The sequence below is a fragment of the Gopherus evgoodei genome, chromosome 1, assembly GCF_007399415.2.
Source record: "Gopherus evgoodei ecotype Sinaloan lineage chromosome 1, rGopEvg1_v1.p, whole genome shotgun sequence".
Taxonomy (NCBI): Eukaryota; Metazoa; Chordata; order Testudines; family Testudinidae; genus Gopherus; species Gopherus evgoodei.
In genome coordinates this window covers 148,072,158-148,087,587 of record NC_044322.1, presented here as the reverse complement: position 1 = coordinate 148,087,587, position 15,430 = coordinate 148,072,158, and the positions used below count along the sequence as shown (strand labels likewise).

At 39.9% G+C, this 15,430-nt stretch overlaps 1 protein-coding gene across 2 annotated transcripts in view; it reads right to left on the bottom strand.

Moving 5' to 3' along the window:
* The window catches only part of IL1RAPL1 (interleukin 1 receptor accessory protein like 1), a 1,148,381-nt gene that overhangs the window by 45,452 nt on the left and 1,087,499 nt on the right, over positions 1–15,430 (bottom strand). For both annotated transcript variants that reach the window (XM_030575237.1, XM_030575247.1), the window contains exon 7: positions 186–318. In XM_030575237.1, the coding sequence (XP_030431097.1) occupies positions 186–318 (133 nt within the window). The remainder of the gene's footprint in view (positions 1–185; positions 319–15,430) is intronic.

Genomic DNA, 15,430 nt, shown 5'->3' with positions numbered 1-15,430 from the left:
AATACCACTGAAGTCAATGGAGTTAGACTGACATGAAACAGGTGTAACAGAAGAGATCAGGCCCATAGCCTTTTCATACTCATGTTAGTAATAAAATCTATTCCTTCCTTTTACACAGTACTATTCACTTTAAAAACAAATACAGTATTAATCTCGATTGAGAGAACAAAAATGTTGCTTTTTACCTAATATCGCTTTCCCAGACCCGATTTTCATCCAAATCTTCAATAAACTTCTCTCCTTTCATCCAGTAAATTAAAGGACTGACATCTCCACTGTATCCAAAGAAAGCTCGGCAGGTTAGGTTAGCAGAATTGCCTGTTACAGAGAATTAAAGATAATATGTTATTTCAAAATTTGAAAAAAACATTTAATTTTTGGATCTGCTGCTAGAAACCCTTTGAACTCTTATATCAATCTGCAAAAATCATTGATTTGCATATAGTCAGTTATAGCTTAATTTCCAACCAATGTTTAACACATTCTTTGCAAACAAAAAGAAGAAACAAATTATATAGAAATAGGGCCCAATCTTGCATTCGTTCACCGAGAGTTTGGGTTTACAAAGAAAGCAGGATCAAGTATGTAAAAACTTGCTAGTGTGCTGATTTGCCGAACACAAAAATAGACTAAACATCTGGCCTACTTCTACGTTTTTCTATTCAAAATAGGTACAGGTTATGAAAAAATACATTTTCCATCAAATCCGTATTTGCTTAAGTTTATAGCAGTTACTATAACAGACTCCTATGGCATCATTGCTATTTCTACTGCCAAGATACAGCCGTTAAAAGCAGAGGTGCTTGTTCTCTGTTAAGTTATCCCTGCTGAGAACTGTCAGTAGGCAATCATTATGTGGAAGCCAAAAGTATGACTCACATTCCCGACCCAAGCCACTTCACTGAGTTGTGAACGTCTAGTATAATGAATAATATAGGTGTGTACTTATTCCATATTCTGTGAGCCATATTTTAAAATATGAACAGAAATCCACACAAGGAAAACAGGAATACGACATGTGTAATGTTACTAATTTAATGTTACTGCAGGAACCTTAATGTGTACAGTTTCTGACTTGCTTTGATCTGATTGTGCAACCTTAACATTGCATTAATTCAGTTTGTTTTAATTTTGCACACAGAAAAAGTGATACTTGACATATACTGTTCATGTGAAAGTGACTAATTGATAACGCTGGCTAGGGTTAGACATACTGCACAAAAAGTACACTGTTCATTGTCCCCATTCACCTCCATAAAGGCACCTTGGTCTTAGCCTGTATCAACTTTTCTGAATGATTGTGTGCTCTTTTCCCTGGCAGTGACTATTTATCTAAAATTATGTGGTGGTTTCAGGAATAAGGGCCTGTTCTTTCTTGCATGAAGAGAGTTATCACTGATTCTCTGGGACTGTCCCTAAATCAAGATCACCAAACTTATCTTCAGTCTATGTTGTCAATTTTAGTCTTGGGTCTCTAAAGACCAGTAGACTAACCACAATATCCGTAATGGAGTTACAAATAGAGATGAAATAAATGGGCCTACTTGCAGAGTAAGGTATTACTCAGCGTGGGTTGGTGAAGAGGATCTGATCCTTAGAGAACACATGAAATGAATAAACATTTGCACAACTTATTTCCATTTTCCTTTGGAAACAACTGCAGGATGCTGTTGCAATGCTTTTTGGGGGCATCCAGGGTTATATCTCACCTTGTTACCCCACTGCTTCAGAGAGATATGCTGGTATTAAACTGGGTATCAGCTCCCTGTCACTCCAGTCTGTTAGCGACACAGATAATCTTCTCAGAAGCTTTTCTAACCTGTACTTTAGCTTGCAGGTTAACTTTAGGTGCACCCAAATCCCCAGGCCCCCTTGAAATGGGTTCCCCTGTAATATCCAGCTCATGCCACTGGACACTCACAGAAATTGCCAAGTTTGCTGTCTCCAAAGAGACAGTGTATCCGTCAGCCTGCTTTGCTTAATATTACACCACTGATATGAATGTACAGTAAAAAGGGAATAAGTTTATTAACTAAGAAGAGAGAGTTTCAGGTTCAAGTGAGTATTGTGTAAGAATAATGGAAACAGCAATGGTTACAAACAAAATAATAGACTAAACATTTTAACAGGCTAAAACCTGTCTAAGATAAGTTTATCACCGAAAGCAACCTCTCAGCATGACCAGCCCCAGGCGTCAGGATCCAACTTTTATGAGTGCAAAAAGCATGGTCCATTTGCTTCCTTGCTGGTGGATAACAAAGGGGTTCTCTTCCCTTCTTATAGTATAGCAACCTTTGAAATGGATCCTTTTGAAGTGTACTTTGAAGTGCACTAGATAAGAGCCTCCTCCCCCATCACTGCTTCTCCAGGGTGCAATCACCATGCTATTTCCCCCTGTTCATTTGTTTTTTTTCTGTTCACTTTACTAGCAAATGTAACTCCTATTGAACTTGACTCACAATGCTAAGTTTACATCAGAGGTGGGGAGATAACTATGTTCCCTCTTGTCTGGAAGGAAACCTGTTTCTACTTGTGTTTGGTCTTTAAAGATTAGTATCAGTAAGTATCCATAATTCCTCATATAGTAGTTAATATACACATTTCACAGTGATAGCAATGACCAGGGTGTTACTGGCATTCATTTGATACCTCACACAACATTCTTTATAGGTAAATATTATGACAGCAACGTGTTAGTTGTAGTGAATTTATCAGGCTTGTTAAGAGTTTCTGACAGAATGTCAACCATCAGCGAGTCTCTGTGTCACAACTGTATGATAGCCAGATGGATAATTATTTAATAAGAGTCTTAGTTATCTTATTTTCCAGGAAAACATCTGGCTACCACCTTGCTAACCTATTCACAGACCTACAAGGCATAAAACCTTGCAATCAATGTTTACATTTTTAAAGGCAAGCGTCACTTATTACCTTCTTTCAGCTGTTTGGCAAGTGGATTATCATTGGTCATTTTGTGAAAGCTTACCTTCACTCAGTGCAAGGTAGCAACAGCATGCATCACAGACCACACCCTCCTAAGCATACTCAGAGAAATTCCCTGACACGTTGTCATGGGTAGTATTGCTAATAATGGCTATCAAGATGGCATGAGTGTCTAAACAGTTGGCATAGGGAAGAGGAGAAGGTTAATATAATAACTAGAAAGCAAAACATGGAATTCCTGAATCATGAAGCAATTTTGGTCATCTCAGGATGACCCCATGGAACACAGCTCTGCAGCAGGTAGGGGGTTCAGATTTTCCAAATCCTGAAATAATTTGAGTGGAATGAGTTGAGAGTTGAATAAGAAGCTCAGCTAAGATGGATCAAATACAGAATACAGCTTGGTATGCTTTCAGGCTAGATCTTTGTAACTTAAAACTTTCTTGGTGAGTTTAGGCATCACACGTAGCTTTTTACAGCAATTCCGAAGCAGGTTTATACAAATGACCTTTTATTTTCTGCAAGATTCCTCAGCTGTCACATTTCTTGCTCCATGTCACTTACCTTGACTTTGTCTAGTTTTCTAGGAAATAGACTTTTGCTTTCTCTAAGAGTACGTTATGTATCTGATTTCAGTTTCCAGGAAGTAAAGGTAAAATTAACTGTGGACTATCAGTCCCAACAGAGGGTCAGAGAGGACCAGCTCTCCCAAAATTGTCCTAGCAGAGCTTTGGCAGGAAGTTTTGGCAAGGGGAAGGACAGAGAGGCATAAAATCAGGATAATCCCTGACAATACAATTATGATAAAAACATTTGTGTGGTAATTGTGACAATGGAGTGTCTCCTACTCAGTCATATACAGCCACTGGATTTTTATTGCTCTCAAGTGGTAAGAAGACACCTCAGTTGTTTGGCTAATCCAAAATACATTTGCTTTAGCAGATAATAAGTATCACTATGGCATTACCCAACTTTGTCTTAAAAGTGAGAGGGCTACCTACTGAATCACCGTCACTCCAGCACCTTGGGCTTTTTCCTGGAGCTCTCCTGCCAAGTACAACCCCAGTCCAATTCTTTTTGGTGTATTAGATCTGATAAGATCACAGCCTGAGGTAGTTTGGCTGCTGGCCAATTTACTCTTGAAGAATCAAGGTTAGGATCCACGGGGTGCTGAGCTCCTGCAGCCGGCAGAAACCTGCTGCACTCATTTTTGTACTCATTGGGCTCTAAGCCATTTATTAGTGCATATTAAATAAACATCAACCCCCAGATATTAAACACTGTATTTTGTTAAGGAAAAAAATGTGTTAGAAAAGCAAAAATTTAAAAGACAGAGGCTTTTCCCTGACTAAATTCTGAGGGATTCCTCCCCCCATGCATAAAATATTTAAGTATGCTTTTAGACACAGAATTTAAAGTTCCTATTCAATATGATATATTTACATATGGAAAATAAATGAGGAAGGTTGTATTGTCCCTTAGTAATACTGTGCAGAATACTGCTGTTGAACTAGAGCCAATAATATATTAGGTGTTCAGCTGTAAGTTCATCTATTCTTTCTACTATAGCTGAGCTTTCAAAATAAACCCATTGGAAAGGTGATTAGCAGATCACTAGAAAGGATCTAATTAGAAGCTAATTAGAAGGGGTGGGAAGCTGTCAGTTGGACAATTTCACTGAGAGGTCCTTGACTCTCATATAGTTTATTTCCCTCCCTTTGCTCTGCCAGAATCTGAATTTCATAGGGGTGGACATACTATAAAATTGGTGACAGTTGGGGGATGGAGTGGGGATCCTGCAGCCTCACTGAGGGGGACATCAAGAGGATAGTAATCAATGGTGTCAGGCTATATTTCACCCATTGCTCTCTATGGTTGCTCCTTTATCAGATTTAATCATCTTTATGGCATGCTACCGGGCTGTTGGCTTTTTTTCTGCAGGAGTAGGAATTTGGAGAAAGACGACGGAGAACAGTTTGTCTGGAGAGTAGAAAGGCCTTCATGGGCTTTTGGCTTTAATAATTGGTATGTTTTAAAATTTTTGTTGCGCATAAATGATTATTAGATGAGCATGTTTGCAAATCTAAGTAAATAAACTAACTCTAGAAGATGCTTTCCCTTTAGGCAATGTAGGAAACAACCTCAGAGATGGTAATTTTAGGCCATTCAATTACTTTTGTAAATGATAATTTTTTAAAGCTTTGAACAACTGTCAAACTGCATTAATAACAGTGCACATCTGACAATGAGTGGGCATGTTATGGTTACTTTGAATGCTGCCATCTTTAATTTTCTTGTCAATGCAGGATTATTACTGTTTTACCGTCTATCCTTTTAAAGAGTGGAAATCCATGTTTAAATTTATTAACAAGGGCATTCACCTCTCTCTCTTTCTCTCTCTCTCTCTTATTGCTGCAGTTTACCATGAAATCTCAAGATAATGCTGTTTCCATATGTGTCATAAACAGATAGCTAAGGGTTAATGTCTCTTTCACCTGTAAAGGGTTAAGAAACAGTGACCTGCAACACCTGACCAGAGGACCAATCAGGAGACAAGATACTTTCAAATCTCGGTGGAGGGAAGCCTTTGTTTGTTTTTGGGGGGTTTTGTTTTGTTCTCTCTGGGCTCTGAGAGTGACCACATGTACCTACAGGCTCTCTAATCTTCTATTCCAATTTTGTAAGTATAAAGGTAGAAAGGCGATGTAGTCTTATTTGTTTTTCTTTATGTGCAAAGGTGTATTTGGCTGGAAGTATTTTAAATTGTATTTCCATTGGAGGAGGCTGTTTCTCCAATTTCTATAAGCTGACAGACCCTGTATCTTTTTACCATCTAAATTGCACAGATAGACCTTTTACTTTTTTCTTTCTTTTTATTAAAAGTTTTGCTTTTAAGACCTGTCTGATTTTTTTCTCCTAGTTAAGGCTCAAAGGAACTGAGTCTGTATACACCAGGGAATTGGTGGGGAGAAGGAAAAGAGAGCAGGGGGGAGAAGGGAAAAGTGAATTTCCTCTTTGTTTTAGATTCACAGAGTTGAATCTGGATTGCCTCTGGGGGAAGGTATCATTCCTCTCTGTGTGGTGATTCAACGAGTTGAATCACGGTAATCTCCTAGTGTACCCAGGGCGGGAAAGAGCTGGGAGGAAGAAAGGAGGGGGAAGGGAAATGGTTTATTCCCCTTTGTTGTGAGACTCAAGGAATTTGGGTCTTGGGGTCCCCAGGGAAGGTTTTGGGGGAGACCAGAGTCTATCAGAATGTGAGATGAGAATTATTAAAGTGAGACTGCTAAGCGACCAGTAAATGACTCTAAAAAGGACAGACAAAAGAGACAGAGGAAAAAAAACAAACCTGGATTTTTTCACTGGCAAAGAGTGAGGCTGAATGCAGATTAAGTTGAACAAGTGGAATTTTATAAAACCTTATGCATTGCCTTGTCCATGTGGCTGAGTTTCTTCCAGCCTGACGCCTCTCATTCCCTGCTTCTCTGGTGTCCCATCAATAATAGTACATCCAGGGAACAAGGGCCCTCTGTCTCCAGTTCAAATAATAATGCTATATGAATATGTTGTGCCTTTCAGTACAAGTTTTTTCTTTATGTTCAAATAAAAATAAAATAAAGAAATTTAAGAGATCACCTACAAAGCAGCAAACATCAACTGTATTTGTCTATCTTGCCCTTAGTTCTGAAGATGAATATGTTCTTGCTTGCTTTCTGTAAAAGCTAGAAAAAATTGCACTGAATGATTCTTCAGCTTCCTGTGATAAAGATGCACGATCAGCTCTAACCAATTGGGTTCAGTGTGAGGCACTTTGAAATTGATCAAAACCTTTTTGCGATCTAAAATGGGAACAATTCTTGTTATTCAGCACACTTTCTACCAGGCCAGAAAGTGAGGAAGACCCTGCAAAAAAATGTATTAATTTCAAATGGCAAATCCCATCAGCAGAGACAACACTTATTTTAAGTACTATATTTCTCCAATTAGCAATGTTTTGGACATTTTCAAGCTGTTGCTAGAGTAGCTCCTCTCCACTAGAGGACACTGTCTATCTTTTTAACAACAAAACCTTTTCTTTAATCAGAAGAAATTGCCCAGAGTATAAGCTCTAATTAAAAACATCAGCATCCAAAGAACCTGCTAGTTGCAATTAGCAACTAGTGAATGTTTTGTGCTTGAGTAAAATGTCATCTTGTACGGGCAGTTTAAAGTACATTTGCACCATTAGTCATACATGTTAGAATACAGTGTGATGGTGTTCGCATTATCCTTTGATTTGATAGACTGAAGGACAACCACTTCGGTAGGAAGCAATGATAATTTGAAAATATCTTCTGAAACTGCAGCTTAACGGAAACCTCAAAGGTGTGCTGCACAGCTAATGTGTTAGACAGCCACGCACAGCCTCTAGGAAAATACCAAATTCAAACTATGATCATTCTATCAAAGGTCACTGCAAGGTCTTTGCTATAGGATTTCTCATGTTGGAAATACTCTTTGGAGAGGCAGTCTTCACATTTGGTTAACTCATTCCTTATGGTTAAATATCTCTTTAGAACACACAGACAACAGGAGAGAGGGAAAGGAACCAGGAGCTTCCTTGGCATTTATAGGCTATACTATAGTTGTGAGAAGAGAGGGGTGACTCCTGACGTGGAAAAGAGATTCAGAGTGTCCAGGAAAAATACCTATGAATTTCTTCAGTTAAGTAGTGTGTTAGCTATGATGTTCCCAATCTGGAGAAATTAAGATAATCAGAGGTTACCACTCCTGTTTCACATATTTTAGACAATACAATTGTAGAAAGTGAGCTAGTGTGCTGCAGGTGACAGTGCTGATTACCAAATCCACCCAAAGAGTGGACTGCTGTCAGCTGGTACTTAACATGCTGTATAACACCACACAGTTATTTTATTTTACATTTTCAGTGCTAGGGAACTCTCAGAATTCTGTATCATCTTTTTTATGATGGCTATAACAGGCAGCAGGCCAATTTATTCAGAACAGAGAGACATTACACATCACATTTAGAGGATCTCATTAAAAAGGCAATATTTGCCAACAAATACTTACCAAATACTATAGTTATTTCTTATTCTCAGTATAGGAAAACTGCAATATGTCAAATGCTATTGTGATGACAATTGTTTGATTCCTGGTGCTATGAGAGACAGGTTTGCCTGACGTGCTAATCAGAAATGTATAATCACTTATGGTGAGAATTCCAGACTGACTATTTCCAGTCAACTAATGAAAACTTTCATAAAACCATTGTTCCTGTAAACTTAACTCTTTTGCTTAGTCTGCTTGCTGCCCATCCTTTTTTACAAACAAGTATTAATATGTAAAATGAGGCAAATCAATCAACAACCCATTACAATACTGGTAGAGTTTTTCTAAATAACCCTTCCCACTGACCTAGAAAAAAGCATGATTTTTGATCCAAGAAATCTATGTTAATATCTCCTTAAATAAGATCTTGAATTTGTAAAAGGTTTTGCCTTAACTGAACACCCTATGACCTGCCTGAGCATTAAAACATTAGGTAACATGTAGCTTTTAAATTTAAATTTGGCCATTTCAGACGTGTTTCTTTGCATTTTCCAGATTAAAAAAATCACACACAAAACATACTGTCTCTGATTCTCCCTGATAATAGAGCTTCTTTGCACTACTCTGGTGGCATAAAGCAGTCAAATAGCAAGTTTAATCAGCTTCCTCCAGATTCTTCTTGTGTAAGGAACTCTGCAAGTGGCAAAGTGCAAGTATGACAGCACTATGGCATTTCCCTCCTTGCTTCCAGTGCAAGGGGCTGGGGGCAAGCATGGGTGAATGGAATGTTACTATGTTCTGGCAATCCCTGGTTTGGTTCCGGTTTGGTTCCCATCTGAGGCCAGAGGCAGCCTGGTGTAGTTTAAAAAAGCCTTGAACTGGCTCTAGATTGGGAAGCTCTTTGTATGTTTCTACGGTCTTCAGTTATGTTTGATTAAACAAACAAAGAGTAATGTAATTAAATTATTCCAGGGTTAGATGTATTTATCTGAAACATACTGGTAGCTAAAATGACTTGGATTTCTGAAAAATGGCTGTGATCCAACAACAGAGCTGCAGACCTGGGCTCAGAATCAGGAAGCTACTCGGGCACTGTAATGCTGAGTGTTGCAACCCTAGGCACCCTGCCATCCAATAGAATTCTCATTCCTGAGTTAGGCTCAGTACAGAGCATGGGGAGCGTTAGGTGCCTAAGGAAGGAATCCTCAGAAGCCAGCAAGCTGAGCAGACAGCCACCGAAATTAGCCAGGGATGAAATGCAGAGGTTAAGGGTATCTCTATACAACAATTAAATACTAGTGTCTGGCCGGGGTCAGCTGAGGTGAGCTTGCATGGTTTGGGCTGCGGAGCTGTAAAATTGCTGTGTAGATGTTGAACTTTGGCTGAAGCCTGAGACCTAAGATCCCCTGAGAGGAGGAAGGTCCCAGAGCCTGGGATCCAGTTTGAGCCCAAACATCTACACAGCAATGTTTAACCCTGCAGCCTGAGTCTTGCAAGGCCAGTCACGGCCATGCTGTAGGTCTTTTATTCCAGTGTAGATGTACCCTCAGAGGCCAGTTGCACAAAAGTCCTGAGGCATCTAACTCCCACTGATCTGGGCTTTTAGCACTGAACTGACAGATAAGAGACAGGTACTTCCATCTGTTTGGGATTCTTAGCTGTGAACCCTCACTGAGGTTAGGTTTATGTCTACACAACAAACAAACACACAAACAAAAACCACATCACTCACAGCAATGGGTTTCAAGGTCTATACTGCAATTAAAAACCCATCGCTGGCCTCGGGGCTCGGGCCTGATTAATAGTGGTGTAGCCATTCAGGTTCAGGACCTTCCACCTCACAGAGTCCTAAAGCCTGGGCTCCAACTCAAGCCCAAACGTCTACACTGCAATTTAACAACCCCTGAGCCCAAGCCCTGTGAGCCCAAGTGGGTTTTTAATTGCAGTGTAGACATAACCTCAAAGCCTAGGCCTACAGACTTGTCCTCACTCTACTGTGCTAAAAACAGCAGTGTAGACATTCGGGCTCAGGCTGGAGATTGGGCTTTTCTTACCCCAGTGAAAATCTCAGGTAGAGCTTAAATTCTCAGAGATTATTTCCCAGATCCCTCCATGCCCTGGCCCCATTCTGAGCTCTGGGCTTCAGCTGCAGTGCTGGGAATCTTGAGGCTTTAACCCTGTGGAGTGTGGGGTGCCAGCTGAGGCTAAAGACTTTAGCCCCATTGCGGGGGAGGGAGAGGTAGGCACTCAGGGCGTTAGCCCTGTCGGAGGCACTGGAACTCAGGGCTTTAGACCTGTCAGAGATGCTGGCGCTCGGGGCTTCCACCCTGCGGGAGGTACCAGGGCTTGGAGTGCACTGGGGCTCACTGCTTCTGCTACGTGGGAGTTGCCAGGGCTCCTGAAAATATTTACTGGAGAACCACTGTGGACAGCTCCCGTTGAATTTAAGCCCTGATCCCTAGTATTGTTAACCATATTGCACTAAGTAGCTACTGGAATTTGATGGAGACACCCCAATCCACCCTTAACTGCAATGATGGTAATTCTGTAATAAATTACACTAATAATATACTTGCTTCCTTTTTACTTTGATTTCTTTTTTCTTGTGGTGGCTGTAGGAATAATTGATTTAATTTTTTCACCAGAGGAGGAGTGAAAGCTCAGCAAATAAAAATGTAGGAATTTTTTGTTAACCCTTATTTTTGTTCTTCCTGAACAGAATGTAGTGGCCTTAGCTTGGTCTCTAGTGGATGCTAGTCCACATTACAAAAATCACTCAAAATCAATCACTACAATCGGCTGCAGCGCCACTAGATTCCTATAGCCTCACTTTTAGATGCGCCTTTGTACTTTTGCTGCACAAGGGTAAATTCAAACTCTATCCTGGATGATGATTAATAACATATTTTTCTAAAAAACAGTTCACTCTGGGGAGCTGCGGCAGACAACTTACTTTGTCAGAGCAGCATTAAACAAGAATATCAACAGTCTGTAGGGAGTGACTTACCATGTCAATTTACATACAGGCCATCAGAATATATAACCTCCTGTGGCTACCTCTGTCCTTGGCTAATCAACTAATTGATTTCTTCTGAGATCATATTTAATTAACAATAGCATAAAAACTGATTTGTACTGTGCTATCATATACATGCTCCTTTGGAAAGAGAGATCTACTATATTTGTATACCTCGATCATTCACTATACATATCAACTGCATACGAAATGCTGAAAATCCCAGGCAAATCCAGGCATTTAGCATGTTATGTGGCTTAACGTGCACATGTAGGAGCCTAAAAGTCCAGCTCAATACGTAACTGGCCATTCATTTCCTTACTGTACTTTTTCCAGTTTGGACGTGCATATCACTAATCTGGCTATGTCAAAGGGGGTTATTAGACATAGGGGAAATATTTTGAAAAACAGAAATTTATGGAGTCAGGCTCCACGCTGTTTATGAATGTTTCTCTCAAAATTGGGAATTTTGGAACCTAGCCGATATTGAATTATTTTCAGCTGACCAATGGGGTAATATAAGAAGTATCTGAAACTGCAACTTATAACAAGTAACAAAATCATTACCTGGCTGCCATCCTTCAGAGATCTGAATTTTTCAGCCCCTGCCAGGTGTAGCACACAGGATGTACCCATAGTCATGCAATCCAGCCAGGGAGCCTGGACCATTGGGGAAAAGGGGGCATCAGGCACCTGAACTATAATCCCAAAGAGTCAGTATAGCATCACAGGAAAATGCAGCTTACTATTGAACTGATTCAAAACAAAACATTTTAGTTCAGTTCAATTAACCAAAATATTTGCATGCAAGTTAAGCTGACTGAAACGCAAGTATTTTGGTTTGATTTTTCCCTTGCAAAATCACTTGATTTCTCTGCAGAAAAAATGAAAGATTTGGCAGAAGTGTTTCCTATTGAAATGTCATTTTGACAGAAAATTCCATACTAGTCCTAGTGCTTATGAAAGGTGCCGGATTGACAGTTATGTGAATTGAATTCTCTTCTTAAACACAAAACAGACGTATGACAGAAGTACCAGATTTCCTTCAGTGCTCAGCAAATGTGCCCCAGCCATGGCCTGCATCGACAACCTCTAAAGATGAGAGGGTAGTTCAGACTCTGTGTCCATTCAGCCTTTGGCCTCTTAGCTTAGACTGCCAAAAAGGATGGCAAGTGTATGATTTGGAGGCATGTCCACTAGAAACTGCACAGATCTTCATGCAAGTCAATCAAAAGATGAGGTAATTGCTAGTTCTTATCTGTTGCATCCTCAGAAATCACTAATGTTGGTTAGCTGATTAAATCTTAGATTGGCTAAATCAGGGACTCTCAGGGACCATATTTAATTTTTTTTAAAGTTCATATTAATCAGTGTCGCTAATATTCTGTCATTAACAACTCACTTTTCAGGAGATTTAAAATATATGGTATATCAAGTAACTTGACTGCATAAAAAGTAGATTTGAATACAACTTTATTTCAAACAAACCTATGTGATTTTTGATTACTACTCTGATTATACTATTCCGTTTCTGTATTTTTCTGCTTCTTTAAATTATCTGCATCCTTAAATCTTTCATTTGCTCCCCAAAAGAACAACTAGAAGGGTAAATGTCCAAAATATTTCTTTTCCTTCACTAAGAGAAGTTGAGAAAGAGAAAGAGTTGAGAGGAAGGTGTTAATCTACAGTCATAATAAAATGTCAGTGTGCCCTTTTCTTTTTTACAGCCCAGGGAATTATGCACAGACAAAATCAAAACTATGCAAGGAAAATTCAAAATGATGGAAAATTAAATACTTTTTTTTTAGAAATAAAATAAAATATAACACTATTTGAGCTTTCTTTAGAAATACGTGCAAGTATTTTGTATTTATAGAGACATATAACACAATTTATTTTAATTTAGTACTGTATTATTCCTTGAACAACAAAAAAAGGACCCAACAGGTGTGATTTTAAAAATGTAATGAAGTTGTTAAAGAAGGATTTGTTAAACTGAGATTCATTTTATAATCTTCAGCAAAATGACTCTTTTTCCTGTAAATTAGATGCTCACATCTTTTCGAAGTCCGAGTGCAAAACAAAAGACAATTAAACAGAAGAATGCTTTGAGTCCTTGAGGTATCTCAAGTACTGTGCAATGTAACAAAATTCTTGTGCAGTTTATTGGGTTCTTCTCTCATTCTACTTATCAAAATATTAGCACATTTCCACGTGTGAAATTCTAGAACTAGGATTTAAACCCAAATCCCAGGAATTGGAAGCTGAGCATGTTACTCTCTGCACAACCTAAGCCAACAAAAATTTTTTTTTGCTTGTTTGGTTGGTTGGTTGTTTTTTTTAATTAACATTCTTATAACCTAGAAATGACCAAAGTTGGGTTTTAAAAAAACTTTTTCTTACAAAAAAATAATCTCTTGAGCTAGAACTTTTTATGCCAAGTACCAGCTTGGAGCTAATTTTTATGGCTGAATTACAACCCTCTGAAAGCAACATTTATACTATGATGAAAATGCTGACAGACTCTCAACTACAGCAGTGCTAATAATAAAGAGAAAGATCATATCTCCCTCCACAGTAGCCAGTGAATGTGTCTGTTCTAACAGGATGCATGTTACAAAAGTGATGCCAATAATCAGCTTCATTAGTACTTGGGAGACAAGAAACAACAGCCTTGTGCCTTCTAATGAAAGTATGCACTACAGTTAATTTAGGAGTGAAATGATGGTAGCATACAGATAGGTATGATAAAATACAACTAGAATAGGTAAACTGTCCAATTGAAAGTCTTACCCAACTTGCTATCTTTTATGTTCCCAGTATTCCAATCTAATTACATAGACAGTTGTGACTGATAGGTTTAATGACCTGTTTTTTACTGGAATGGATTCTGAACACAATTATATCACAACTTTATTTCATAGACTGTCCCTCAAAACACTTTACAGACTTAAATTATAGGATCAAGAATTAAATAATAACTAATGAGAGGGAGAAATTAAGAGGCATATGCAAAGTGAGAAAAGCTGTTTCCAGATGAGAATTAGAGGGTTAGTGAGGCAGAGAGATATAGTATCAGATGGCAGGAACTGCGTTTAGTATTTCAGTGATGACTGAGACAGGTTTTTGGATGACACAACACGGATGCCACAGTAAGCCAACTTGTCTGTTTGCTCTGTCTCAGGGCTTGTCTACATCACAAAGTTGCAGCGCTGGTGAGGGGGTTACAGCGCTGCAACTTAGGAGGTGTACACATCTGCAGGGCATCACCAGCGCTGCAACTCCCTGTTTGCAGCGCTGGCCGTACTCCCGTTTTGTCTCGGGTGTAGAGGATCCAGCGCTGGTGATCCAGCGCTGGTAATCAAGTGTAGACACTTTCCAGCGCTTTTCTTGACCTCCGTGGAATAAGCAGATATCCCAGCATACCTGAGGAAGCCTCTGGTAATCAAGCAGGTCTCCTTCCCTGGTTTGCTCTCGTGTTCCCCGAACCTCTGAGCAAGCAGGTCTCCTTCCCTGCGGTTTGCTCTCGCGTTCCCCGAACCCCCGTGCAAGCAGGTCTCCTTCCCTGCGGTTTGCTCTCGCGTTCCCCGAATCCCCGAGCAAGCAGGTCTCCTTCCCTGCGGTTTGCAGGGGGGTTCGGGGAACGCGAGAGCAAACCGCGGCGAAGCTGGTCTCCTTCCCCGGTTTGCTCTCGCGTTCCCCGAACCCCCCTTGAAGCCGCCCAACAGCGCTGCAGTGTGGCCACATCTAACACCACTTGCAGCGCTGGTTGCTGTAAGTGTGGCCACTCTGCAGCGCTGGCCGTATACAGCTGTACTAATACAGCTGTAACAACCAGCGCTGCAAAATTGTAGATGTAGACATACCCTCAGTCTCTGAAGCTGGTACCTGTCCTTGTGTGGGTGACAGAATCTGAGTCACCAGGAAGTGTGGTAACTTCAAGTATTCTGCTGAAGCTTAACCCTTTATTACAGAAGAGAGAGGCTCTTGCACGAACGATGTCAATTTTTTTGGTGGAAAGTGTCAGGGAAGGGCAATGCTTGACAAGCAGGTAAAATTAGAGCTAGAGACGGCCTGTGAAGTAGAGCGGAGAAATTCCATTGAAGGTTTCAAGAAAAACATTTTTTTGGAAATGGATTTGAAAATGAACAGGGATCTGATAGAGTAGTTTGAAGAAAAGCATGTTTGTGACTGCATTTCTAGGTGTCTGGACAGCATTGTTCAGAGCATGTATAGTCCAGAGCTCTGGAGCTTGGAGGTGGGCATAGATATGGAAGCTGCTGTAGCCAAGCTGAAGATTTCAGAAAAGGCTGAGTTAAGGCAGTTGTGTGCTAGATAACAAGAACATTTCCTCTCTGCTCAAACTAACAGTGACCCCTCTCCCCTCATTGCTTTTGTGAGCTCACAACCACACTTTAA